Genomic DNA, 27,603 nt, shown 5'->3' on the forward strand with positions numbered 1-27,603 from the left:
AATTCTTATTACATATTGCACATTTGAATTAACTAATTTATAGACTTAAAATATAGTCTGGCCTTTATTTGTAAATATCAGTGACAACATGTTTATTTCTGTAACCATGAGCTTTCACACCCCCAGTTTCTGAACCTTGTTCAGAGTTCACTCTGGTTTGATTCAGCACAACATACTGTATATTAGCAGTAAATGATCTTTTTTTGTGATGAATGTGATGATGAATTTTACCTGAATTGTACTTCAGTGTGTGTCCATGCACAACCATGTATTTATTTAGCACACACTTTTATCCAAAGATGCTTACAGTGTATTCAGTTTGCACTTTTTTTTTATTATGAGTTTATATGTTCCCTGGGATTCAAACCCATGACCTTGGTGTTGGTAGTGCCAATACCAGTTGAGCTATAGGAAAAAAAATGTGTTGTTATAATAAAATTACAACCCAACAACAAACTGCTGTAGTAATAAAGTCTTGAATTTCTGTTATTTGTCTTATATGTTCATTTTCACAGTGAAAACTATCTTGTGCGCTGGTCCAGCTGTGGTTTGGTGAAAGACATTGATCAACTTCATAACCTGCGTGCTGTGTTTACCGTACGTATAACTCTTAGTTATTTGATTTTTTTTGGACTTGTGCGATTTTTTTTTTTATTCATTTAGACAGTGGAGACAGATCCTGAAATAAACAGGGGGCATGATGCAAGCCGGATTCAAACCTGTACCACTCCTGGAAGCACGGCTCATTGGTTCTTGTTTTAACCCTCTGGGGTCGACGGACGCGCCGGCGCGTCCTGCTGGATTTTTTCCTCATAACAGCGTAAACAACTTAAAATACTCCGTCATTTTTGGGCATACAGATAAGTGTAAGACATCATTAGAGACTATAAAGGGTCTACTTTTATTTGTGTACACTCACAGTAACAACAATACCTTGTGCTTTTGTAAAATAAAGAAAATAAACAGGGTGCGCTTTCAGCCGTCTCTGTCTCCGCGAGCATCTTTCTGAAACGCGTCACAAAAATAAACTGAAACTCAGCGAATACTTATCACACAAACATGAAACATATGTCTAAAGAAAGCTTAAAATGTCAAATTGAAAACAGATATTCTCCTGCAATGTAATCTGTATGAAACCAAGCGATGTACAGTTTCTCCTGGCTCAGCTAATTATCTCTAATGTGATCACGCGCAGAGGGCGCTATTCATACAGTAATGTGCTGAGGCAATCATTGCAAATGGTAAATGCCCCCAGGGGATAGTTTTATATATATATATATATATATATTTATTTTAAAATGCAATTTATTCCTGTGATGTAAAGCTGAATTTTCAGCATCATTACTGCAGTCTCCAGTGTCACATGATCCTTCAGAAATCATTCTAATATGCTGATTAGCTCAAGAAACATTTATTATTATTATCAATGTTGAAAACAGTTGTGTAAATTTTTTTTCAGGATTCTTTGATGAACAGAAAGTTCAAAACAACAGCATTTATCTGAAATAGAAAGCTTTTGTAACATTATACACTACCATTCAAAAGTTTGGGGTCAGTAAGAATTATTTTTTATTTTTTTTGTGGAAATAAATTAATACATTTATTCAGCAAGGATGCATTATATTGATCAAAAGTGACAGTAAAGACATTTGTAATGTTACAAAAGCTTTCTATTTCAGATAAATGCTGTTATTTTGTACTTTCTATTCATCAAAGAATCCTGAAAAATTGTATATATTAAATATGCCCTCTATCAGATATTACATTTTATTCTGTTCCCAGAGGAGGGGTCTTTGTCTCCTCAGGTGTGAATCACATCAATATTTATGATCATTCACGCCTCCTCGCATATGGCCTTTCTAACACTAAAAGTGTCTTACAAAAGTTAAATGACTATATTGCTTTTTATGAATGAGTGATCAGGATGGTTTTCACATCATTTTGTTGCACAAGCTCCAGTTCTCAAAAGTCTTGTGAACAAATGTTTAGTATGTCTTATATGGCCTTATTTCATAAGGCATGTCAAAACTTCTCCAGGGCCCAAAACATCCTCAGACCCCAGAGGGTTAAAACTTAGCAAGCTGCCTCTACAGACAGTACTCTACATAGACAGTTGCCTTCTAAAGCCTTATTCGTACAATGGAAGAAGACAATTTTTTGTTCTCCTGAACCAACTGAAGCACCCTAGGTGAATGAAGCCTAAGTTTATTCTACTCTACGTGAAGTTTGTGTTGAGCATCATACAAAAAGTGTACTTTTAAATGACTTTGGAGCGATAAAAGCATCAGAGTGTTATACATTTATTTTTTATGTTACGTTAGTAACCTAGCTGGCTACAATTTTCTCAGTCGGCACACTCAGCTATAAGAAAAGAGCATCCTAGGTCAAGAATTTAAGGGATGTTCGCAAACAGGAGAAATATCAACAAACGGAACCCTTAGCAGAACAAAAACGTCAGTGCGTTTTGCAATCATTTCTAGGTGAACTTAAATAAAACTGTTGTCTTAAAAATCAGCCTTAATATAGTGTTCTATCTAAAATGAAATTTAGTAGTGGCATCTTTGATCTGATATACAGTACATATTTTATTTGAATACATATACACTGATGCAGTGTTTTATTACCGGCTAACTCTTGCAGTCCTGCAACATCATCATTTAAATTATTTGGTTCCGTCTTGATTCCGTGTATGTGGTCCTGTCTCTCACATTGTTCCTTAATGTGTTATCACGTATTATTGGGTGACACTTTAATTTGTGTTCATCTGTGTTGTAGAATTGGTAATTAAAGTGTGCAGAAAATGGCATCATCATTAAAGCTATAAAGGGTAACAAGCTAATGTTCGTTGGTGGAGCTGGTGAGATGCTTTCTGGAGAGGTTTTTATTGTTTCAGATATTGTATGTACACATGCACTTTAACACAGGAAAAAAATAATGCTGTAAAATTGTTACTTTGTTAAAATAAACCTGTCATTCAGTGATCATCCAAATCATTTTTAAGTGCTTGTTTTTTTCATACTTCTATCAAGGATTTTTTTTTATTCTGTGTTTTATGTCTATTTTTATGTACTGTACAAACTCATAGACATATTTTTAAATACATAATTTATTTTACAATCCAGGTAAAGTGGGACACTTAAGCTTAATCATCTGCCGTCATGTACAGGGTGCCCCCCCCCCCCCCCAAAAAAAAACGGGGCCACTATGTTTGATTGCTCATATTTTAAAAATGCATAAAGTGCACGATTTTTGCCATACTTCTACGACATTTTGTAAACAACAAAGTGATGTCACAGCGACATCATCGTGAGCAACAAATTGCTATAAATAAATAAATCATTTGGCCCCCCAAAAACAGGGCCACATGGCGAAAGAGAAGCACCTAAGATTGCTGCCATTGAAAACTTAGCTTAACGATTTGCTTCTTTATTTGTAGCAAGTTGTTGCCCACGTTGATGTTACAGTGACGTCTTTTTTTTTTATAAAAAAATTTGTACAAGTACGCCAAAAATCGTGCAAATGCTTTTATGCATTTTTTTATTTTTCATTTTTCCCTTTTTCTCCCAATTTGGAATACCCAATTCCCAATGTGCTTTTAAGTCCTCGTGGTCACGTAGTGATTTGCCTCAGTCCGGGTGGCGGAGGATGAATCCCAGTTGCCTCCGCGTCTGAGATCGTCAACCCGCGCATCTTACCACGTGGCTTGTTGAGCGCGTTGCCACGGAGACATAGCAACCACGCTCAACTCACCACACGCCCCACCGAGAACGAACCACATTATAGCGACCACAAGGAGTTTATCCTATGTGACTCTACCCTTCCTAGCAACCGGGCCAATTTGGTTGCTTAGGAGACCTGGCTGGAGTCACTCAGCACGCCCTGGGATTCGAACTAGCGAGCTAGCGAACTCCAGGCGTGGTAGCCAGCGTATTTTACCACTGAGCTAGCCAGGCCCCCACACTTTTATGTATTTTTAAGATATGAGTAATCAAACAATCAAATGTTTTTTTTTTTTTTTGGGGGGCACCCTGTATATTAAGTTTCAAAGTAGGCAAGGAGTATGGGATGACTTTAATGTAGCCATTTGGATCACTTTTTAATAACAACCCCAATGACACATGAGAAAGTGTCCCAAGTGTCTATAGTCCCCCTATTAGTGTGGGTAGTTTAAACATATCCATTTTTACCCCATGTTGTAAACATCGATTTAAGGTTAAAATTTCTAAGAATGTGCCAGGGAAAATGTATAATTTAGGTCTTGTAACTGGTTACTATTTTATTTTTTATTTTACTAGTTCATTTTAAAAGTGCCATTAAGTCCCTTGTAGCTTCTAAATTATAGGGATTGCTCACCTAAAGATGAAAAAATTGAATACTCAACCTCATGTAGATCCAAACGTATATAACTTTCTGTCCTCCATGAAACTCAAAAGGAGGTTAATAAATTAGATGTTTATATATATATAATGTATACATAATAGCAATTCATAATTAGAAAAGGATGTCATCAGGTATTGTTTGCCTTAGTCTCCATTTACTTTCATTGTATGAAAAAAAGATGCAATGAAGCTGTCTACACTGGAAGCCACACCGATTATAAACAAATGTCCCGATCCATTTTGCGCTGAATGTACTGGCACTACTCCTGCCACCAAGACAAATAAACAGTTCGAACGTTCACTTCAACATGTCCAGTGTAGACAGCCTCGAGCCGTTGCAGCGTGTTGCGTCATTGGACGCCCCCGGTGCAGACAGGGTCTTACATTCTGCTTAAAATCTCTTTTTGTGTTCCAAAAAACTATCCATGTAATATGAGGTCATACAAACTGCAGACACAATGATTATGAAAGAATTGGCAGAATGCAATTTAAAATAGTTTTATATGGAGTACAGCATGACTTCCCAATAGTATTTAATGTCAACTACCCTTATAGAATATCTATATTGATGTGTGTGTGTATGAAAATGTGTTTTTGCTTCTAAAGGTACTGCATTTATTTGTACAGATTTTCATTTATTTGAGGTCATTTCTTTAATGGCTGCAAGGCTGTTAAGTGTCGGTTAGTTTACTTGCTCGGAACAATTCACCCTTCACACTGACGCTGTACTAACAAAGCCTTCTCCACGAGAAGCAGCCCAGTCTATGGATCAAACACTCCCTTCCTGGCTAAGCTAAAGATTTTGAGTTTAACTAGTATGTTGTAGGCAGTCACACCTGATACAAGGCCATCATTTTTAAATCCACTGTTGCTGAACATTTCCAAATTCATAGCACTTGATGACTTAAAATGACGATGGGGTCCTTTTTAGTGCAAAAATCTGCTAGATTTTTGCTTTGTTCCAAAACCTAGTGAGCTGCACGTTCCCGATGCGAAGGGTGTTCCAGAAACTAGACATCTTAATTATGCTTCCACTTAAGATACCTTGTTTTGGCCAAATTCTAAGGCAGCATCACGTTTCTTTCCCAGAGAAGCCAATTCCAGAATATATCGCAATCAGTTCAGTAGCAAAAATAAATGGAAGTTGGCAGTCACGGCCTAGAAAAAAAATCATGATTATAAATAAACATACATTTTATTTCATGCAGAAAAGTAGCAATAAATATAGTCAATTATAATTAAAAGTAGGGATACACTGAATTATATCAGCCCATTATTGGCCAAATTAAAACCATGAAAAAGCTGATATGAAAAATATATTTGTTGTATAAAGTTTACAATAATTTGTTTTATGTGTGTAATATAAAGTAACGCCTACCAAATTAAATGAAATCCGATGATGCATGTCTAATGCATAATATGAATTGGAATCATTTAAGAAAAAAAAAAAAATCTTTTTACAAAAACATTTTATTCGTTTTGTTTTCTTTAGTCGTCTTTCATTGTTGCTCATAACATTTTGGCCTGTAATGTGTTCAACAGATCCAATCCATGTTCAATGGAAATTATGTATTGTTACAACAGGAAAAATAGCTTTTGTACATTTCTTAAATTATAATCCTAAGCAAAATAGTGATCTGATTACCAAAATAAGATAAGAAAATATCGGTATCGGACGATAATTTTCTGTTAAAACCGGGTATCAGTATCGACCCAAAATTTCCATATCAGTGCGAATATATTGGGTAAATCCCTTACTGAAAGTGATTTACCCAATATTTATGTGTGATGTTAGCTTAGCAACATGCTAACTTTAAACTATTGAAATCAGTTGCGAGTCGAGTCTTCCGTGTGGAGCGCTATTTGTGAGTTTCAGCCTATTTAGAGCTTTCCCAATTATGTCGTTCCATGATAGTTTGAATGCTGCCTTAGAAGGTTGCTGCCTGTGTAGGGAGCTCTCTAGGTTTTATATCAGATAGTTTTTTCACACTGTTGTTTGTTTATTTGTTTGTGTTTCTATTCTTTGTAGGATCTGGGCAGTGAGGATCTGAAGAGGGACAAAATCAGTTTCGTTTGTCAGATCGTTCGAGTGGGCAGAATGGAACTCCGAGATAACAACACTAAAAAATTAACGTCTGGCCTCCGCAGGCCCTTTGGCGTGGCAGGTAGAGCTCCATTTTTTCTACTCGCACAAACTCAATGCACACCTGTATTCCCCTTACTAAAATATACCATGGTAACCATAATGACTGCCAAAATACCGTACAGTTATTGCTACAACTGTAAAATTCTAAGATGAATATGTAATAGCTTTCAAACAGTATGGAAAGTTTTCAGAATCGTTGCCATTTTGTTTATGTATTTTTTTGTTGTATTTGATCTAACCACAATTATTTGAGATATCCACAGTTATTGTGCATTTATATTCCAATCACAATTTACCATCCAAATAAGGGAATTTTAAGCAAATATTGAAATGTCATGAATGCCACGTTTTTGTGTCTCATTTTCCAATGATATTGCTATTATTTCTCTAACCTGCACAGTGGACCGCACTCAGAGCAGCTCCTGAAAAGCGTGTGAAGATTAACTAGGGATGGGCATTTCGATCAATTTTGCACTCGAGTACACAAACACACCCAAAAATTTGTAATCGATAACTTCGGAATTAAATTTTAACCCTCAACCTTTTGAACCTGTTTTTCCAATGAAAGAATTAACACAATGGATAAACAACATCTTGATTAAAAAATGTCAGAACATAAAAATGAAATAAAAATTGCACACACATTTCAAGTTGTCTGAAGTTATACAATTCTAAAATTATTTGCCCATTGTTGCCCATTGCAGGCATAGGCGCAAAGGTAATTCAAATGGCAATATTCAAGGCGTTTTTTTTACTAGTCAGATATTTAAAGTTAAACGAGTACTCGATTAATCGATTACTCACGTGCATCCCTTGATTAACCGCTTTTGAAGTGCTCTGTAGCCCACTTTATCTGCAAAACTTCATGTCAAACTCTCACCAAAATATAAGCAAGGATTTCAATAGTGAATGCAAATGGCCTTTAAATGACCATAATAATGGTTGTTAAGAATTTAGGAGAAAAATATATTACCATTACATAATATATAATGTAATATAATATAATTTATTTATATTTTAGAATAAAGGTGACCAAAAAGAGAGATGCAGTTTAAGTATTTGGAAATGTTTTAATCTTTAAATTGTAATTTTCATGTCCTTCCTAACCCTTAAAGCCTTAAAGCAAATCATATATCCATATTTTTAAATATGAATAGCTATTTAAGGTGCATGTTTATTAAGCACACATACACTTTCAGATGTAAGACAATTTGATTTAACAAACATTTAAATCATTATTGCATAATTGACAATTAACCATTAGCCATATTTCAAAATCTGTAATTCTTGATGAATAAAATACAAGTTCCATCCTGCATTTTTTTTTTTTTTTTGTCTTGTTTAATATCCTGTTTTACTAGTACATTACTTAAAATAGTTGACAGAAGTCAAATGGCTTGCAAATGCCATTTCATGTTGACTTTAAAAACACTTACTGGATGTGTCTTTGCACATTGCTTTTGTTCTGTGAAGTGATCTTAGTTCTTTAGTATGGGAAAAAAGAATATCTGTCCTACAGGAGAGTGAGAGGAGACATGCAGCCTTTTCTGAAGTGGAAAAGCATGTCTCTCACCTGTCTCACTCCATAATGGAAGTGTTGGCTTGTCTCTGAATGTGACACACTAAAGGAGACATTCCACATACAGGTCCTGCCTCTACCTGCCTGACCAAATATAGCCTGTTGTGACGAGGAGGAGGGCGTGGCCGGGCCGTATCAATGGACGCCCGGCACTGAATCAGCCCAATCAGCCGGAAGAGGGACAAAGAGGAGCCGGGGACGCCAGTTTGAGAGAGAGAGAGAGAGAGACGCACGCAGCAGTCTTGTGTGTGTGTGTACGTTTCTCTCTCAAACTGGTGTCCCCGGCTCCTCTTTGTCCCTCTTCAGGCTAACTGGGCTGATTCAGAGCCGGGCGTCCATCGTTATGGCCCGGCCACGCCCTCCTCCTCGTCACAACAGGCTATATGGGTCAGGCAGGCAGAGGCTGGACTTGTTATGTGGAATGTCACCTTTATATGTCATGTTCAGAGACAAGCCAACGCTTCCATTATGGCTCATCAGTTTCCTCTCGGCTGCTGTAAAGCCAGTCTCACCCTGAACACTGCGGCGCGCAAGCAGAAATGGCCACTTAAAGTGGATGTTTATGTGTTCAGTCACTAATAGCTAGCTGTGACAGCTTATCTAGAAAGTTTGGACTGCTCTCACCTTATAAACAACAAATTTAAACCTCCATGTGTGGGGTTTTCTGTTGTGCTTTTCAATGGGATATCTTTACAGGGTTCTACAGTAATGTTTGGAACTCTGTATCTCATGAAGAAATTAGATAACTCCAGAATCAAAAGGAAGAAATAAGAAATTATATTTTCCATAAAGAAAATGCACTGAAAGGTTCACTCCCTAAAAATTCCCTGAATGCACCGTAAAAAACCAGGGAGCATCATTGCTGACTGTTCACTTTCCGGAAACATCGTCATGTCTTCTCAAGTCTTTCAAGTCATTAGGAGACGAGCACAAGTGTAAAACCATGCAGTCAAAGCCTTGCTTTCTCTTTAAAAGAGGTGTTGTTTGTAATATACTGTATTTCATGCATAATGACCATAAAAGGGAAACAATCTTTTTAATATTAGAGTTGTTAAAAGAAGTTTATAATACACTCCTTTATATATTTATTTATTTCTTTATACCATTTATCTTTCATAATATCACTGTACGATGAAAACCCTTGCCAGTGCCCACATTTGTGTTCACAATATTCTGATTCATGACGTAGTGAGCTAGGGAGCTGATTAAGACACACCCAAAATGTATTTTCAATAAAATGTATTGAAGTTAATTTATTAACTTAAGATCTTAGTTATGTTTAACATGATAATTTTTTACAGTTTTGCTGAATTTGAAATTTCCTATAGTCATTTCATTCTAAAGAAGAAAATCGTTTGGAATACTTGAAGTATTTTTCAGGTAATATTTCAATTGAAATGTATTTAATTAATTTTAATAGATAATTATATTATAGGTAAACATTATATGATTTTTATTTAATTTGGCTACAACACATTAAATATCAATGTCACTACAGTTAATATGGGTCTTCTTTATACACGAAAATATGTCTATGTCATTATATTTTAGGCATCGTAATTAGGGGTGCTCGGCATCAATAATCTGAGTAATAATTAATTGAAATTATTGCTTGGTGTGCTGTAGCTTAAAGTGAAAATATCCTATTCATCACTGTAATGCAGTCAATCCTCAGTGTTTTTTATTTGATTTTATTCCTTAAAATCAGCAGAAATGAAATTCAGTACATTTGTACTTTACAAATGCACTTAATGTGTACATGTTTGTTCTTCACATTACAGTAATGATAATTTAGGGGTAGATATGCATGAAAGTAAATAGTAAATAAAAAATATATATAATGTGTGTGTGTGTGTGTGTGTGTGTGTGTGTGTGTATATATATATATATAATGTTGTATTACTTTTATATATATATATATATAATCAAATAAATCATAAATTAATAATCAAATAAATCATAAATTAATAATAATAATTAAATACGTAATATATAAATATTATAATATATATTAAAATAGTGGTCAGTATAAAAAATAATGGTAAATAATGTAATAATACAAGCAATCTTGATATTAGATAGGCTTCATTTTATTTATGCAAAGGCTTTCAATGTTTTCATTGGGCAACTTTTGCAGAAATGATTCTCTTCAAATTCTCTCTGCAGTAATGGACGTTACTGACATCATCACCGGCAAAATGAACGATGAAGACAAGCAACACTTTATTCCGTTCCAACCGTGAGTATTACTACAGAATGAACACAGAAGCCTTTTGGAAGGTGAACACAAAATTGTAACAATGGCTGCGTCTTAAAATCTAGTGAGCTTCCTATCTAGACAGCATTTTTGGTTTAAGCTGTTTTTTTTCTTCTCTCTCCAAAAATGCTGTTTAGGTAGGTAGCTCACTAGGTTTTGAGACAGAGCCAATGAAACGCCAACTAACTTAAATGAACCTACAATCATAAAACTCACAAGGGCAGGGGGCCTGGGTACCTCAGCGAGTATTGACGCTGACTACCACCCCTGGAGTCGCGAGTTTGAATCCAGGGTGTGAAGAGTGACTCCAGCCAGGTCTCCTTAGTAAGCAACCAAATTGGCCTGGTTGCAAGGGAGGGTAGTGCCACATGGGGTAACCTCCTCGTGGTCGTGATTAGTGGTTCTCGCTCTCAATGGGGCATGTGGTAAGTTGTGTGTGGATCGCGGAGAGTAGCATGAGTCTCCACATGCTGTGAGTCTCCGCGGTGTCATGCACAACGAGCCACGTGATAAGATGTGCGGATTGATTGTCTCAGAAGCGGAGGCAACTGAGACTTGTCCTCCCTCACCTGGATTGAGGTGAGCAACCGCTTCACCACGAGGACCAAATAAGTAGTGGGAATTGGGCATTCCAAATTGGGGAGAAAAGGGGAAAATAATAAAAAATAAAAAAAAACTCACCAGGGCAGACAAAAAACTGAAATCCTACTTGTAGATTTTTTGCATTTTTTTCCAGAACGGAATTATGGACAGGATAATGATTTAGCCACATGTTCTTCTCATCAGTTGGACATAAGTGCTTTCCTGTAGACTCTCTAGTGAGTTTTCTAGGGCTTGACACCTGATTAACTTCAGGGTCCTTTCTGCTCCCAGTTGACTTAATTAAGCTCATTAACTGCCGCCACCCTCAGTGCTGAGCAGAGAGAGCTTTCGTAACCTGCCACTTTCAAAATCTCCTGCTAATTATAACTCCTGTAGATACACTGGTTTGAATCCATAGAAGTTTTATGAAATAGATCTTAATGTATATGATTCACCCTGGGGATCCTCTTGTTTATTGGTGTTCACATTTTATGCGTTTGTGTCTGCATGATTGTTCCTCTGATTTCTGCTGGCATTTCAATGGTGTGTGCATTCGTTCTATGGAGAAATCACTAGACAAGCACATACTTCTTTTGAGACTCACTCACTTCAGGTCATTCATTCACTTATTCTCTCTATCACACTAAATACGTTTACACTATAATCTTTCTCTGCTTTGCTACTCTCACAGTCCATGTTGATCACTCTTAGAAAAATCAAAGTTTTTCATTGCAAAGTGTGGGCCAATTAAAATGGGCATTTTCACAAACATTTTAGAGATGTCTGTGCTTTGTAGCACCTTGTGTGTGATCAGCTCTGTTCCTAAACCTAGTGAGCTACCTTACTGTTTACAAAGGCATCTACTTTCTAATGGCTCCCTTCCATTGTGCACACTCGAGGAGGACCACACTTGACATTTAACAGCAGCGGTGACAAGTGACCATTAACTTTCTGATACGCTTTGCATCCATTTCTTATGTGCTGGCTTCATAGTGCGAGTAAATGGCTCATACCTCTATAAATAACTGTCCAATGACAGGCACGTGGGAGAGAGGGTGTGTCTTAGAACTGAGTCGAAAGTTCAGTGGTTGCTCTCATGAGTCAACTGTCCAGTGGCATTTTTTTAAACTTGATTGTCAAATGGAGAAAGAAAAGTAATTGGCAAATGGAAAAAGAAAAGCCAAACTAAAACAGAGATGTTTGAGATGCGCAAAAAAACGTGAGACATGGTGCAACAGTCAAAGACGTTTGTTCAGCACAAGTTGTAAAACAATTACTAAACAGTGCAGACGGACACCAAAAAACCTTCAGTGTTAGCGCCCCCTAAGAAAGCACTCTTAGGTAAAATATTTGGTAAAATAGTACATTTGTAATTAGATTTGGCTGTTTTATCTTAACCTTTTAGTATTGAATAAACTATTTTTATATTTATAATCAATATTTTACAACTTTTGCTGCCATTCTGTTATTGCCTTCTATGTGAATGATACATGCAATGCAGCCTTACAATTTGGCCAAATGAGATATCTTAGGACACATCCACACTAATCCGTTTCCTAACATAATCATTTTCCAAAGTATGCTGTATGTGGCAGGGTGAGAAAGAGACAGACAACAGTGGCTGTGGCCTCAGAAAGGCATTTATTTTAAATACAACCCCAATTCCAAAAAATAGTTGGGACAGTATGAATAATGCTAATAAAATCAAAAAGGAGAAATTTGTAAATTATATTCTTCCTTTGCTATATTGAAAGAACCACAACTACACATATGATGTTTTACCTTGTGAATTTTATTGTTTTTTTGAACATGTACAGTAATTTCCAATCAGATGATTGCAACACGCTTCAAAAAAGTTGAGACAGGTAATTTAAGACTAAAAACAATTTGATGAGTTAAAATAAGGCATTGTGAAAAAGGAGATGTTAAACAGGTGAGGCAATTGTGTCATAGTACTGTATACTGTATAAGCAGCTTCAAAATATAGCCTAGTCCTTCAAGAGCAAGGATCGTTCAAGACTTGTCAATTTGCCAACAGATGCTTCTGCAAACAATCCAGCACTTTGAGAACAATGTTCCCCAAAGACAAATTGGAAGGATTTTGGGCATTTCACCCTCTACAGTGCACAATATAGTTAAAAGATTCAAGGAATCTAGTCAAATCTTGGTGTGTAATGGGCAAGACGAAACCACTTGTGAATGCAAGTGATCTCTGATCCCTCAGACATCACTGTCGTAAAAAACATCTTTCATCTGTAATCGATATCATGAACATGGGCTTGGATAACTTTAGTAAACCTTGTTAGTCAACACCATTCGCCGCTGCATCCACAGATGCAAGTTAAGACTTTACTATGCAAAGCAGAAGCCATACATCAACACTGTCCAGAAGCGCTGCCGACTTCTCTGTGCTCGGTCTCATCTTAGATGGAAAGTAGAACAGTGGAACTGTGTTTTTTGGTCCGAAGTGTCTTTGAAAGTCAAAAAAGTTTTTAAAAAACACAGCCGTCGTGTTATCCAGGCCAAAGAAGAAAAGGACCATCCAAGCTGTCATTAGTGTCAGGTCCAAAAGCCAGTGTCTGTATGGGCCAGGGGTGTGTCAGTGCCCATGGCATGGGAAACTCGCACATCAGCGAGAACACCATGAATGCAGACAGATATGTACACATTTTGGAGCAGCATATACGGTCATCCAGCACCATCTTTTCCAGGGACGTCCCTGCATTTTCCAGCAGGACAACTTCAAACCACATACTGCCTGGATTACAAGTGCATGGCTGTGTAGGCAGAGAGTGTGGGTGCTAGATTGGTCTGCCCGCAGTCCTGACTGGTTTCCAATTGAGAATGTGTGGCACATTATTAAGCACACCATCCAGCAATGAAGACCCCGTACAATTGTGCAGCTAAAGACCAACATAATGGATGAATGGGGGAAAATTCCACTCTCTAAACTTAACAAACTTGTGTCTTCAGTGCCCAAATGCTTAATAAGTGTTATTAGAAGAAATAGTGATGTTTCACAGTGGTAAACACTTGACTGTCCCAACTTTTTTGGAGTGTGTTGTAATCATCTAATTTGAAATTACTGTACATTTATGGCGGCCCGGCATACTGGCCCATCAACCGTAACGTGTGCTCCATTCCCCGGTGTCACATCTAATTCACGCCGGACCCTCCCAGCTCTGTTCCTGGACCTGCGAGGACGCCAGCGTGTGCAGACAAGGAGGTAGAAACCGGTTTCCCAAGGAGAGGCGCACTCTATGTTTTAATAGCAACGGTGATGAGGCTATATTCACATAGGGTGCGCCTCATCATCTTCTGCTCAAACAAGGATTATTAAACTGCACCTCTCCTCTCTCCTGCCCACTCCCAGTGTGAGTCTGGCTAAAGGATGACCCTCAGAGGTGGCACAACGATAACGAGAGGGAGGGGCGAGGTGTTCTGCGACAGTTAATGGAGAGCGTTTGCGTTTTTGGTAGAGGAAAACGGCATTCTAGTGTGAATGAGAGGCCTAAACGTAGTGAAATTAATGTGTTTTCAAAAGAAAATGAAGCCTTCGGGGCCGTTCATACAGAATGTGGTGTTGTGAAAAAAAAACAAAAAACAGCACAACGTCCATGTAGTGGATGCAAAAATGTGTTTTATGCAGCATAATTTAGTTGCATAACTATGATGCTAACAGATTTTTCTGACCATTTGTTTTGGATGCATTTCCTGCTGAACTGCATATTTTGTTCTGGACATCTATGATGTAGCATTGGATTATTCAGCTATGCAAGCTCACAGGCAAGTAAAAATTACTTGCCTAAGGTAAAAGCATATATAATGTTCCTGACTACTTGCGGCTTACAGCAGCAGTGATCGGTGGTGATCAGATAAAAGAGATGTTTGTATTTGTAGTCATAAAGAAATAATATTTCACTTTGTGATTATTTTAAAATTCTTTTGAACTGTGGTATTATGGCAACAAAATAAATGTATTGCGCATTCCTTAGAATGAGAGCTTTCATTTGATATGTGACTTGTCTATTTAAGTGCCATGTGAAATAGTTTTATATTCATGTTAATATTTATACCACATTACCTCCAGGTGGCGTGTATATGCGACACGGGTGATTTCAGGCCTTATTTTTTTATTTTATGTAACATGCAAAAGTAATGAGATTTTTGAAAAGGTCAGATTTTAAGCTTCCAAACGATACCACATATGCCTGACTTATGTACTCTGGGACATTAACTTTTTTAGCATAAACTTATTTCGCCACATAGCGCCCCACCCTCCTGCCCATGGACCTGCCGACGGGTTCATAGTTTAAGGGGATAAATTGCCATCTAGGTAGGCAGTACACTAGATTTTGGAACAGAGCTAATGTGTTTGTATAGATGTAGGGCATTCTGCTTCTGTGTTTGGGTGAAATGAAGGGGTCATTTCTGAAATTACAGCATCTTTCTGTGTCTCTCCTGTTACCCATCCTGCATTACTGTTTGCTAACACAATGGCTTTTGTCCCTGTCATGGTATTTGTATCACTCTTTGGTGTTTTCCCCCCTCTCTCTCTCTCCCTTCATCCACCTCTTCTCTCTTTCCCTCTGCTCTTGTCCACCCTGATCTGGCTCTTTGTGGCTACTATTCTTTCTCTTCCTCTCTTTCCTTCCCGTTGGCATGTTGCCTGTCGCGTGTGAACTCCAGGCTAGCGTTGGATGACGCCATTCGTCACAGGCAGCTGAACATCTCCCGTTTTTCACCCAGGGTGGCAGGCGAGAATGACTTCCTCCAGACCGTCATCAACAAGGTCATCGCTGCCAAAGAGGTCAATCACAAAGGTCAAGGTAAATGTCACTGGGTCGACACAACGTCTCCTAGATCGTTTCCTAAACTTAATTTGTTCAGAGGAAATTTTCTGGGTTCAAAAGTTAAGCTTTATGTGTTTGTACTAATCTGCATTCTGTCGATTACCATTACAAATATACTTTTTATTAGTTAAATATATACTGTATTCTTCAGTGCAAAAAATGCTTTATTTCAGCTGTAAAGTTGTCTAAAGGGATTCAGTTGTTGTTTCTATGTAAACATGCGCTAGACTGTCGTTTTTGGATATCGCAGTGTGTCTCGCTGTTTTTCGTCTCGTGAAGGAGTGTTGCATTTTTAAGACATCTTGTCTGGTTAACAATAACTAAAGACACTCAAAGTAATAATAACTTTTTTAGTCAAGTCAATTTTATTTGTATAGTGCTTTTCACAACACACATTGTTTCAAAGCAGCTTTACAGAAAATTATGCAGTAACAGAAAATGATGCTGTGATGTTTTGAGGTCCTCTTTGTTCGGTTTAAATGAATAACACGTTTGAAAATCATGCCTTAAAATGAGCCTTGATAGAGCTTAACTTGTTTGTAACCTGGCTGGAACATTCTTTTAAATATCAGATGAATATCATCAGATTTTAACTTAGTAACATGACCGTCTTTGACACTTACAATATCATTTTTCTCTCTTTTATTTATTTATTTTTTTTATAAAGATTTCTATCATGTAGACAGATGTTTTTGAGTGAGTTGTTTGTATTTTGCAGTTTAGCAGTTTTCAAAATGTATTAAACCACAGTTTGAATTTATAGCCTAGTTAAAAGTGTAAAGTAAAACACAATTTAGGCTGAATACGGTTTAATATGCATCTGTTACTCTCAGATCATAATCCAATAATACAACTATGTGCATTGTACCATGCACGCCCACCTTTCCACTATTATCGCGATTAAACTGCGTGCTTTACCGCACACATTTTTTACACGGATCATTGCATTAATCTCAAACCACTGGTGATCAGGAACCACCTCAACAACAACAATTACATGAGGGATTCACAGCGATCAAAAACCACCACCACAACAACAAACAATTGTGGTAAGTCATGGCATCCACTTATATTATCACTTTGTGCATTGCATGCCACATGTTTACTATAGCTTCTTCCATCAGCAGTGAGGGATTCTTATGTGATAAATGTAAGGAATTAGTCAGGCTGACTGAGAGGGTTAATGAGCCAAAGAAATGCATCCGAACACTAGTGAAGGTCAGTGAGAAAGAGAAGCCGGTAGATACTGTTTCGGATGTGGGTATTACAACGAGCAACACACACACTTTGGTTCCAGTTGTAGATCCCGCACAGCAGGGAGTTTGGATGATGTCTCGGCAGCTTACTCGTAGGGCAAAGCGACACATCTCTCCCGTTCCTGTTAGGATTTCCAATCGATTCTCCCCACTCAATGATGCATCCACTGAGAATCATGTTAAAAGTGCCCTTGTTATTTAATAGCATTGGATTCATAGACAATTGTAAGATTTTTTGGGGAAGACCTGACCTGCTAAAGAGAGACGGATTCCATCCCTCCAGGGAAGGTGCCGCTCTCCTCTCTAGTAATATGGCTCATAGTCTTAATAGTGATAGTATTTGACTAACTGGGCCTAGGTCAGAAAGCAGACAAACTGGCTAATCCGAATGTCTGCTAGATGCCTTGAGACATCACACAGGTCACATAATCTACAACACATAAAGAATGAATCACCTGTATATCATATAGAGACTATGTCTGTTCCCTGAACTACCAAACACAAAACCCATATTAAGTCATTTAGAAAAAAAAATTATTCATGTCACTCTTGTAAAAAAATAAACATAATATAAAGGTAGGACTACTAAACATTAGATCGCTTTCATCCAAATCACTAATTGTAAATGAAATTATTACAGATCATCATTTAAATGAGTCTATTCCCTCAGATTATTGTTATAAACATGAGCCTTGTCTGAAAGGTCGAGGAGGATATGTTGCTATAATTGACATATTTTCATATGTTACTATATTTGGTAACATTTTCAGTATTACTCAAATGTCAGGATATAAATTTAATTCTTTTGAATTTATAATGCAAAATGTGACATCGTCAGATATAATAAAAAAAAAATCTTTGTTGTCTTTTGTTTTTGCAACTGTATATAGACCACCAGGGCCATATTCTGAATTCCTTTGAGAATTTGCTGATTTTTTGTCAGATCTAGTAGTTGCTGTGGATAGAGCTTTAATCATCGGTGACTTCAACATCCACATAGCTAACGAAAATTATACACTAGGATTAGCATTTATCGATATTCTCAACTCTCAAAATGTGACAGGTTCAACCCACTGACAAAATCATACGCTAGATCTAATTTTGTCATATGGAATTGATGTTGATAATATAGAAATTCTGCCGCAGAGCAATGATATGTCAGATCATTACCTCGCCTCTTGTGTGCTGTGCTTAGCAAAGGTAACTCTATCTACGCAACATTATCGTTCAGGTAGAACTATTCTTTCAACTACTAAAGATAGCTTCACTAATAATCTTCCAGACTTGTCTCAAATACTCATTACATCAAAAACGTCAGAAGAACTTGATGTTATCACAGAAAATATGGATACAGTCTTCTCTAGCACTCTAAATAGTGTCACCCCCCTTCGATTAAAGAAAGTTAAAGACAAAAATCCCACATCATGGTACAATGATCACACTCATGCTCTCAAGAGTGCAGCTCAGAAAATGGAGCGTAAGTGGAAGAATACAAAATATTCACAGCTTGATCCAGGAGAATTGGCTAATTATAGACCAATTTCAAATCTCCCATTTATGTCGAAAATACTAGAAAAGGTAGTGTCCTCCCAACTATGTTCATTTCTACAGCTCTACAGTGTATATACAGTATGAACAATTTTAGTCAGGATTCAGTCCCCATCATAGTACAGAGACTGCACTTATCAGAGTTACAAATAATTTGCTCTTATCTGATAGTGGCTGCATTTCTCTTCTAGTGCTTTTAGATCTTAGTGCTGCCTTCGACACCATAGATCATGACATTCTCTTGGATAGGCTTGATAATTATGTTGGCATTTGTGGATAGGCATTAGCTTTGTTTAGGTCCTATCTCTCTGACCGCTACCACTTTGTCTGTGTAAATGAGGAACCTTCAGATCAAATTAAAGTATGGAGTGCCACAGGGATCAGTTTTAGGGCCTCTGATTTTCTCCCTATTATCAGGAACCATGGAATTTTCACTTATGCCGACGATACCCAACTTTATTTTCCTCCGAAACCTGATGAAATTTTACATTTTTCCAAATTAACAGTGTATAAATAATATCAAAGAGTGGATGGCTAGAAACTTCCATCTACTCAATTCTGTAAAAAGAGAAGTACTAATTATTGGAACAAAAACCTAAAAAAAAATAAAAAATAAGACATTAAAATATAAACTTGTTGGATGTACTGTAATGTCAACACATACAGCAAAAACTTTAGCTGTTATACGTATTTGATAGCAATCTAACCTTTGAAAAACAAATTTCCAATATTTGAAAAACTGCATTCTTCCACCTCAGAAATATTGGCAAGTTACGACACATGCTATCTGCTTCTGATGCCGAAAAACTAATTCATGCGTTCATGACCTCAAGACTAGATTATTGTAATGCATTACTAAGTGGATGTCTTGCATGTTTAATAAATAAACTGCAGTTGGTACAAAATACAGCAAGGGTGCTAACCAAAATATAAGATCATATCAGCCCCTTTTTATCTGCGTTACAATGGCTACCTGTTAAGTTTCGTATTAATTTAAAAATTCTGTTAATTACTTACAAAGCTTTTAATGGTCTAGCTCCAAAGTACTTAAGTGACCTTCTGTTATGCTATAATCCATCATGCTCATTACGATCGCAAAACTCCGGCCTGTTAACAATACCGAGAATATCAAAATCCACAAAAGGAGGGAGATAATTTTTTGGCTCCTAAACTATGAAATAGTCTTCCTAGAAGTTTTAGAACTCAGACACACTCTCTCAGTTTAAGTCTAGACTAAAGACTTATCTATTCAGCCAGGCATACTCCTAATTTATTCCTCAATTCTTAGCTATGCTGGATTATATTCCGAGGTTACCAGAGCCTGACAGATCCATCTCCGGTCCTGCCTAATGTCCGACTCCCACTGTGTCGCTGAGTGATGATGACGACCAACTGCAGCATGTGCCAGCCAGACTTAACTTCAGTCAACTAAGATGGACTTCAAAGAGAATGAATTGATGCAAACTCAAAGACATTGGATTCTTCATGAGCCACTGTCTGAATCATGGGCTCAGGATGGAGTTCACCAAAATTACCTTCCATAAGCTTACAGCCGGACTGCGATGCTCCTCACTGAATGATATATATATATATATATCAACTTGGTCAAAGGAGGGACAACACTTTCTTAAACTACATAGAACATGAATGAACCACTAACAAAAGCCTTCATCAGCCAAATTCATGGCACACTGCATCTACATGTATTTCCTCAGTTTATTTGGGATGACTTCAAGGACTTTTAACACTAAAACTTATAGTTCATATTGTTTAATCATTGACCCACAACACTTACTTAGTTTACAAATTTTAACCACTAATAGTTCTAAACATGAATAACTAATATTGGCATTATATTCATTAATTTTCTGTTATAGCATAATTTCATGTACAGCTGCTTTGAAACAACGCCTGTTGTGAAAAGCGCTATACAAATCCATTTGACTTGACGACACAGAAGAAAGAAAAACCTGGATTTATAGTCATATAAGACATTGAAATTAAGGTTATTTTCTTCTCGATCTCTCTGTAAAATCAGATGTAACCTCTCTGGTTATTTATGATCAAGGTTAATCAGTAACAGTAACAAGGGTAATAGATACTGAGTCATTAAGACTGATGAACTGAAGATTTATGACGGAGACCTGACGGTGCCAGTGCAAAGCATTACGGGTATAAAGGACCTTAAAAAAAAAAATAAATAAATAAATTACTTGCTGGGGTGAATTTTACAAAGAAAAGAAATGCCTGATCATATTTCACCCTAAAATCACAAGAACAAAGAGGAGAGAGAATATATAATATTTATATTAATATATCATATTTTTTTTCTGCAGTACAATGGTAATAATACATTTTTTGTTACAGCAGTGAGAATTGGGGGCAAAATGTGCTTAACTGTACAAAAATATCACAATGCAAAAAAAAAAAAAAAAAAAAAATATATATAATTTGAATTTGTTTGTCTTATTTTTTTCTTTTCATTTTGAGGTGCAATATGACCTGAATATTTCTTTACCGTTTTATGAAATGCACCCACAAAGTCTGTTCTCAATATTTGTTCGTTTAGAGCTTAAGGTGTGTGCATATAAAAATGCTCTTGTAAATTTACAGTGAAAATATTCACAGCTCAATCAAATTCAATAATCTCTTTACCTTCACATCTCTTCCCGCAGTATATATTGTCAGCAATTAAACGAATGCAGCGTTATAATTAATTTTTGTATATGACTGTTAAAGAGATTTTAAAATGAATTTGCTGTAAGCTGTAAAGCACAAATAGGAAGTAGGTATTTATATGTGTTCCTCTTGGAAACTGTAGTCCAAATTTGCATACTGTCAGAATTTGTACTGCATTTAATGAAAAACGCACTTCTCTGACAATGATAAAGTACATTCTTCAGGTATTCGTGTGAGTGGAATGAATACATTTCATGTGGTCAGTGTCCCATGACGTTATGACATAGTAATTACAACTGTGAAAATGATCAACACTTGTTTTGATAAAAGAGTAACTTGGTATATAACACTTACAGTTGGAAAGAACCGCCCAACTCGTGGTTCTCCTCCGTTTTTTTAATTTTGGATTTTTATAAATATTTTTTATTTCTCCCCAATTTGGAATGCCCAATTCCCAATGCGTTCTAGGTCCTTGTGGTGGCGTAGTGACTTGCCTCAATCCGGGTGGTGGAGGACGAATCTCTGTTGCCTCTGTGTCTGAGACCATCAATCAGCGCATCTTATCACGTGGCTTGTTGAACGTGTTACCGCGGAGACGTAGTGCGTTCGGAGGCCCACGCAATTCTCTGCGGCACCCATGCACAACTCTCAACATGCCCCACCGAGAGCGAGAACCGCACATTATAGCGACCACGAGGAGGTTACCCCATGTGACTCTACCCTCCTTAGCAACCGGGCCAATTTGGTTGCTTAGGAGACCTGGCTGGAGTCACTCAGCACACCCTGGATTCAAACTCGCGACTCCAGGGGTGGTAGTCAGCGTCTTTACCTCCTGTTCTCCTCTGTTTTTGTTTAAATTAAGAAATTTTGAATGTGACGTCTCCTCAGCTCCCGTAGCATCGTGACATAGTAAAGTTCTCACCGGATGCACACTTCAGAATCTCGACAGATGTACAAGGGTACTTCTCGCCTACTGCTTTATGCATACTGAGGATTCGGATATGCTACTCCATTGATGGTGCTGTGTAGCAGTGAAGAATGCATTTTTTGACGTGTGTGTTTCTTGTTTATTCCTCTGGTCTTTAGGTTTGTGGGTTACACTGAAGTTGCTTCCAGGTGACATTCATCAGATCCGAAAAGATTTCCCACACCTGGTGGACCGATCCACTGCCATAGCTCGCAAAATGGGCTTCCCGGAAATCATCATGCCAGGTAAACATTACCTGAAAATAAATAAATAAATAAATAAATTGTTTAATTGCCTTAAGAAAGCCAGTGAGCATGAGACACTAAGACATTGTTTCTGTGTTTGTAGGTGATGTTCGGAATGACATTTACATGACACTCGTCCAGGGGGATTTTGATAAAGGCAGCAAGACGACGCCTAAGAACGTGGAGGTCACCATGTCTGTACACGATGAAGATGGCAAGAAATTGGAGGTATGAGAGTCCATGTGTGTGCGACACATGTTCAAATGAATGTTAAAGTTTCAATAAGTTCATGTTAAGGTGCATGGACAGCATTTGTGGCATATAGTTTTATCCTAGAAAATAATTCCGGCTTTGTCCCTTTGCTAAAGTTGTGTTTACAGGAATGTACTTGCAATGGTGGTTTATTGGGCAAGTCAATGCACCAAAATAAATAAATATTTAATAAATACACTATTTCAAAAGTAAAGCAAAACATACATATGTGTGTTAACTCAAGACTTGTTTTGTCCAATCTTAAAACTTAATAAACATGATTTTACCAAATAATTCATGTAAATGCTAAACAAAATGACAAGCTTTAGATTTCTGCCCCATAGAAATCCATTCTAACTGTGTTACTGAAAATGTGACTTGCTTAATAAAAACTGAGGGACGAGTTGAAATGATTTACTGTGATAATCGCCATTATAGCACAGAAGCTGTTGATAAACCTTCATTTGTATTGAGCACGGACAATTCCTTTAAACAAACATGCACAAGAACGCACCTTTTACTTCCTTCTACATTCCTTTTTTGCTTTAATGATTTTTTATATTGTGGTATTGTATGTTCTTTCCCTTCTTTCCACTCTTGTTTGTTGCTTTTAACTGCCCACACACTCACATAGTCTATGTCTGCCCTCAGGCTGTTGGGTGACTGGTCCCTTATTGCTCATAATTGGTGCCTGTCATTTGTAGAATGTGTGTTTGTGGGGTTTTGACAAGCCAGCTGAGAGAGAGATTGCGTGTGTGAATTGAATAGAAGATTCTCAGTGTGTACGAGGGTAAGAAATGAACAAAAGAAAACGGTTTCCAGAATGAAGGATAAAGTGTCCCCTTTAATATTTAATATAGCACCTCTCATCTGATTTAGCTTTCTGAACTCTGACTGGACATCAGATTGAATTACAATATGTACTTTAGATCATTGTCAAATCATGTCGGGATAACATGGATCATCAGGTTTACCATAAACTTTTGGAGTCCATGACAGCGTGTACCATTTTCAATGCAACTTTTCACACAAATTGGTATTTTTTTTATTTTATTTTTTTTATTTTCACTGATTCTTGAGGTAAGGGACAAACATAGTTTTTATTTTTTAATACAAAATTAATTTGAAATGGATATATTTATATATAGATATAATAGACAAAGGTCTCAGCTAATGAATCATGCAAGGGAACAGGTTTTTATAAAAACTGAAAATGGACATTTATTCACTTTATAACTTACATCTTACTATCATTTGTGTCAACTCTGTCAGACACTAAAAAGCATTCTGTATTTATTTGATCCACCAAACAAGAGTGTAAAGTCTTTAATTATCTAATAATGGTGTTCAGTAAATGAGTTGAGTGGTAAAATGCATTCTGTATAAATAAAAATAAAAAAGTCTGTTTTCATGCTATTTTGAAAATTGTTCCATGTGTTTTACACTGGGACCATTTTGTTTTTTTTCCTCAGTTAAAGCTGTCCCGATAACCTAAACTAAAATGCCAAAATGTATCCCACAATTCTAACAAAAAATATCATAATGGGAACAACGGAGTTAACATGTTGAAGCTTTGACCACAGAGATTTAAACATGGTTTAAAATATGAAAAATATCAAACTTACCAGACTACGTGTCCTACTGTTGCATCCACCATGAGCAGGAAGTGGGAGAGGGGTCCTCAGAGTTACAGCTGACCATGACATTGTCTGATATATTCAGGATAAAAAAATCTGACGGAGTTGACGCAAAATGAGGACACAACTTTGATAGGCAGTGTTTTTTTTATGGAAAACATAATTGAAAGTTTACTTTGTTTATTGTTTGATATCTTACAGATCCTTACCTTTCATTTGATATCCATATTGATGAATTTGTTGCAGTTTTAAATACTTTGTCTGGCAGTTTAACATTGTGACCTCTTGCTGAGGACAGGTTAAATTACATGTGCTTCTAAGTGTAAAGACTGTATTAAAAAAAAATACAATTAAATGATTTAAAAATACAAGTAATAAATGCAGAGTATACACTTTTCCAGTATTTTTATGGATTTCTTAATACATTTCTTAATATGTTTTGTCCCTTATCTCAAGAATCAGTGTTTTATTTTATTAGATTTTTTATTTTATTTGAACCTTTATTTAACTAGATTGGTCCCATTTTTACCAGAGAGACCTGGCCCAGATCTAGATACTACATAAATACATAAAAACAACATGCAATATCATAATCATTTACACCAGTTACAATGAAGAGATTCTAACTAGATTGAACAATTATTTAAAATTTAAGTTGTGCTATAATATTTAATGGATTGAATTGTTTTAAATTAGAAAATAATGGAAATATACATATGTTTCACTAGTTGTCTCGCACTCTTATGGTTTATTTCACTGGTCAGCAAGAATTCTCAATGAAAAAGTAATGCGTTAATGCTTTGTGAAGAGCTTTTCTTTAGTAAATCTGTGTTTCCTCTCCATTTTGGATTTTCAGGGTTCAAGTTCATCTCATTTGGCACCAATTGAAATTTAGTTTAACCAAACATTTGAAGCAGTCCTAAATTTAGTTTAATTTATGTTTAGCATTTCTAATAGCTGTTTTATAGTTCATTGTGCAGTTCAAAAGTTTGAATATTGTACAATATAATATACTCTGATAACCAGCAAATTTCTAAATAGGGTTTTCTTCTCTTCTGTCCAGAGCGTGATCTTCCCTGGTGCCGGTGATGAAGGCATTCTGGAGTACAAATCGGTCATCTACTACCAGGTCAAACAGCCACGCTGGTTTGAAACCATCAAGGCGAGTGTCACTGCCTTAGGGCGCTTACATACTAAAGATATCTCTGACAAAGCTTTAATGCAGGTTTAACGCATTTAAGTTTGAAATTGTAGAGACGACACTCTAGATGTGGGATTAAATATTTAAAATCCAAAGGGAGAACATGGAGGTTTTAACAAAGGCGAATAAAGTTCAACGTTAAGTTCACAAAGATTACGCCCTGCTTTAGGTCCATTTGATCCATATTTATGGCTTTGTTATATTCAAGACCTTTTAAAGTGTTGTGCACGTCCAAGTCTGGCACTTTTAAAGTCATTGTATGTACATGGGATTGATCTCGTTTATGGCATTTTCTCTGTTGCAGGTCGCAATTCCGATTGAAGACGTCAACCGGAGTCATCTTCGCTTCACCTTCAAACACAGATCATCTCAAGATTGTGAGTTCCAACACACCAAAGCACATGGTCTAACCAGCATTGGCAGCATGTGTCATTCTTCTATTAGATCTGGATCTGGACTGGGCAATGGGGTTGGGAGATGGAGGTTTATGTTTGAAGTTAGAAGTAAAAGCCTGTTCGCAACAGATGTAAAACGAGGAATCGAAACAGATCTCTGAAGGACAGGATTAGGATATTAAGGTTGAGGTTAGGGTTTGGAATAGTGATTAAGGTTAAGGCTGGAGTTGGAAATAGGGTTTAGGAAACTTTGGATCCAGTTTCGATGAATGAACAGGGATGAGTGGGGCAGGATTTCGAATTGGATCAAGGTAGGAACTAGGTAATGTAGTTGGGATGTTGGGTTGCAAGTTAGGGATCAGGGTCAGGGATAGGGCGTTGGGCTAGCGATAAGGCTCAGTGTATGGTTTGAGATTAGTATTCTAGTAAAGCTTGAGTTCACAACATATGCCAGACAGCAGCACAAAGTGTTGTGGTGGCAATTTTTTACCATCAAATTACGCATTTATTGTGGATCAAACGTAAAAAAATGCATAATTGAACATGAAATAGAAATTAAATCATTTGTAAAATGTCACAAAGTACCTGATAACCACAAGACATAAACAATATGTCAGTTAATTTTATTTTAGTGTGATAAAATCACATACTAACCTTTTTTTGTGTGAAGTTATAGCCGGTTTATGTTGCCTTGGCTACATAACGCCGTAAACCCTAAAATGACTGTAAAAATGTAACTTTACAGCTCAAATAATACACAAATTTTAACAGAAGAATTAATGAAAGTGCTTTTATAAAATTATAAGTTTCACATTTCTGCCTTTTAAACCCTCCAAAAATTGGCCCCATTCACTTTCATTGTAAGTGACTCACTGTAACCTCGATTTTATCTTTGTTTTAAAGAAAAGGAGGGGCGAGTCGAAATACATTTTTGTGGTCATCAACATTATGCCACATATGCTCTCAACTGAGCTTAACTTATGATGAACCAGTAATACATACATATTATAGATTAACTCGAATATTCAACATTACAAAATATCAGTAAATAATAGAAAAAACATACAGAAGTTAAATATAAAATCAATAACTTTACTGTGCAGGAACAACTTCAGTCAATTATCCTGTTTCCCAAGGTCTTTTTGTAAGTTGATACATTCATGTGCACATGACCAGTTGGGCGGTTGTCACGGTGATCCTTGCAGCGCTAGTGGCACCTTAAATCTCTGGCATTGTTATTTATGGGCGTTAAGCATCATGTGGCGACTCTTTAAAAACCTCTCTCTTTATTGTGTATGGGGCTAGTGAGATAACTTTAGATTAAGTCATTTGCCTCTGAATGAGTTTGCAGAATGAACCTCAAATCGTGCGGCTTGTTGAGGAGAGGTGTGCTATTAATTTTCTAACAATGAGATTTGCAACTTTTGCCAGGCAGACGATAAAACAGGCACAAAAGGGAGGACCTGTGCCGTATTTAGAGATCAGAATATTATAGACTCTGGGATGGGCTCTTTTGACTTGGACCAGTAAACAACAACACCTTACACCCTGGCAACCTCCCAGAATACCTTAACAACCCTTTAGCAATGCCCTGGAAATCATCCACAACACCCTAGAATCGTGGTGA

The 27,603-nt window shown here is 36.8% G+C and overlaps 1 protein-coding gene across 1 annotated transcript in view; it reads left to right on the top strand.

Annotated features, from left to right (window-relative positions):
* LOC127427334 (dedicator of cytokinesis protein 1-like) overlaps positions 1–27,603 on the top strand; it is a 321,969-nt gene that overhangs the window by 50,606 nt on the left and 243,760 nt on the right. The window contains exons 9-16 of the mRNA XM_051674887.1: positions 516–597; positions 6,409–6,544; positions 10,271–10,343; positions 15,693–15,772; positions 22,366–22,491; positions 22,595–22,719; positions 25,444–25,542; positions 25,886–25,958. Coding sequence (XP_051530847.1) covers positions 516–597; positions 6,409–6,544; positions 10,271–10,343; positions 15,693–15,772; positions 22,366–22,491; positions 22,595–22,719; positions 25,444–25,542; positions 25,886–25,958 — 794 coding nt within the window. The remainder of the gene's footprint in view (positions 1–515; positions 598–6,408; positions 6,545–10,270; positions 10,344–15,692; positions 15,773–22,365; positions 22,492–22,594; positions 22,720–25,443; positions 25,543–25,885; positions 25,959–27,603) is intronic.

The sequence above is a fragment of the Myxocyprinus asiaticus genome, chromosome 36, assembly GCF_019703515.2.
Source record: "Myxocyprinus asiaticus isolate MX2 ecotype Aquarium Trade chromosome 36, UBuf_Myxa_2, whole genome shotgun sequence".
NCBI lineage: Eukaryota > Metazoa > Chordata > Actinopteri > Cypriniformes > Catostomidae > Myxocyprinus > Myxocyprinus asiaticus.